General features: G+C 41.9%; 1 protein-coding gene across 1 annotated transcript in view; it reads left to right on the top strand.

Moving 5' to 3' along the window:
• LOC106817411 (carboxypeptidase N subunit 2-like) overlaps positions 1-2,020 on the top strand; it is a 17,500-nt gene that overhangs the window by 4,423 nt on the left and 11,057 nt on the right. The window contains exon 3 of the mRNA XM_014822076.1: positions 866-937. Coding sequence (XP_014677562.1) covers positions 866-937 — 72 coding nt within the window. The remainder of the gene's footprint in view (positions 1-865; positions 938-2,020) is intronic.

The raw sequence follows: 2,020 nt of genomic DNA, 5'->3' as shown, positions 1-2,020 counted from the left end.
GAGAGAGAGAGAGAGAGAGAGAGAGAGAGAGAGAGAGAGAGAGAGAGAGAGAGAGAAAGAGGGAGAGTGGGTGGAGAGGGCGGAAGCAGGATCGCCTGACGTGGCGCGGTTATGTATTAACCACATCTATATTTACAGATACACGTGCTGATTCGGAGATACTTCGTTCTAGAACATTGCTGCCATTTTTAATACGTGGCGCCCCCTTCCTCAGCGGTCATAGACGCCTGAATTCTAATGTGAAATACCTTAGTCATATAGCTTTCCGTTCGCGCCAGGAGAGAAAACACGTAAAGAAAAGAGACGAAATAATAAAATTAAAAAATTTTGTTCTTGTTAAATTCAAAGTTATACGTGGTCAAATGTTATTGTGAATCATGAATAATATTTACGACAGCACATCGCAAATATGCAAAATCGCATCTTTGCGTGAGGATCAATAGCCGCGTTCACACGTAGCAAGAAATCCGGTATTTAGCGTTCACACGAGGCAAAATGCGCGGTCCAAGAAATACGGTATCTAAACAGATCCGGTATTTCATGTAAATACGAGACTTCCCAGACCCCGAATAATTTGCCGTGCTTTTATATTGTAAATTCGACTGAATTTGAAATCTGTGAAGCAGCAATAATAAATAAATCTATATATAATGTAATATACTATATCTGTATATGTATATATATAAATAATATGTATACGAGAAGTGCTTGTATATACACGCACACAAACACACGCACGTACACACACAAAAACTCACACGCACGCACACATATATACACTCTAACACTATAAATTAATTATAAGATATATATATATATATGTGTATTTTTTTTACCTAGTACGCGTTAATAATCTATTTAACAGGTCGCTGGAGACGAACCTCATAAGGACCGTGTCTGCCGACGATTTTGCCGACGTGCCCAAATTAACCACTCTGTAAGTGTTTCTATTTAAAATGTGCAATGATATATCACCGATACTTTACGGTACGTATCACAGCGTTAGTTAACTTAAACTTAACTTATTCTCTTGGGCCTCCGATGGGACATAAGGCCGTGCCGCGTTATACCCCGTACAGACTGCAAAATTTGAAAACGCAATTGTTCGGCAGATAGTGACGTCACGATTTTTTTCATTCGCTGATAAAAACGTTCTATATACTTTCAATTCTTTAGTATTATGTATTAGCAACCAAGCTAAAGGTAGAATGGTAAATAGAGTAGAGCAAGAAGGGAGGATAAGAATGAAGATGAAGGTAAGGTTGGAAGGTGTAGAAAGAGGTGGTGGAGAAAGCATAGAAAAGGAAACCTTGCTTTTGTCCTCTCAACTGCATTCGTCGGTCTCACCCTCGTCCGCCTTCTTCCTATTCTACATTCCTCACTCGTTCCTATTTCTCCATACTTTTATCTTCCTTCTGCTTTCTACCTTCTACCCTACACACCCACTTTTCCCTATCCAGCTTTTCCCATCCTCCCTCGTATTATAGCTCCCTATTCTCTCCTTTCTCTCTACTCAACATCTACTCAATACCCCCAAAGTACTCAGCGACTGGTTCTAGCAACTATACGGTCCACTGAGACTTATACAAAATTTAAAGCCAACTCGGAGGGGAACACTCGAGATCAAATCGAGGGTTAATTACGGTAGTAGTTCGAGTTTGATGCGCATGTAGAAATCTATATAGACAGTAGACAGCACCACACAGCGCGCGCCTCGTTTCCCCCGTAGAGAACAGATTACGTGTGTAAACAGGGGCTTCGTACGGACTCGTCGGAGTTCTGAGAATGACAACAACCGGGGACGAATGCGATTGGCCTGCATTCCACGGCAAATCCGATTGCACTTGCTGCCCAGAGGAAGCTGGGCAAAAAAAACATATCGCCCTATGTAGCACAACACACACACGCACACACACACACACACACACACACACACACACACACACACACACACACACACACACACACACACACACACACACACACACACACACACACACACACACACACACACACACAC

Source organism: Priapulus caudatus, unplaced genomic scaffold (genome assembly GCF_000485595.1).
Source record: "Priapulus caudatus unplaced genomic scaffold, Priapulus_caudatus-5.0.1 Scaffold1715, whole genome shotgun sequence".
In the NCBI taxonomy this organism is placed as follows: Eukaryota; Metazoa; Priapulida; class Priapulimorpha; order Priapulimorphida; family Priapulidae; genus Priapulus; species Priapulus caudatus.
This window is presented reverse-complemented; position numbering and strand designations above follow the sequence as displayed.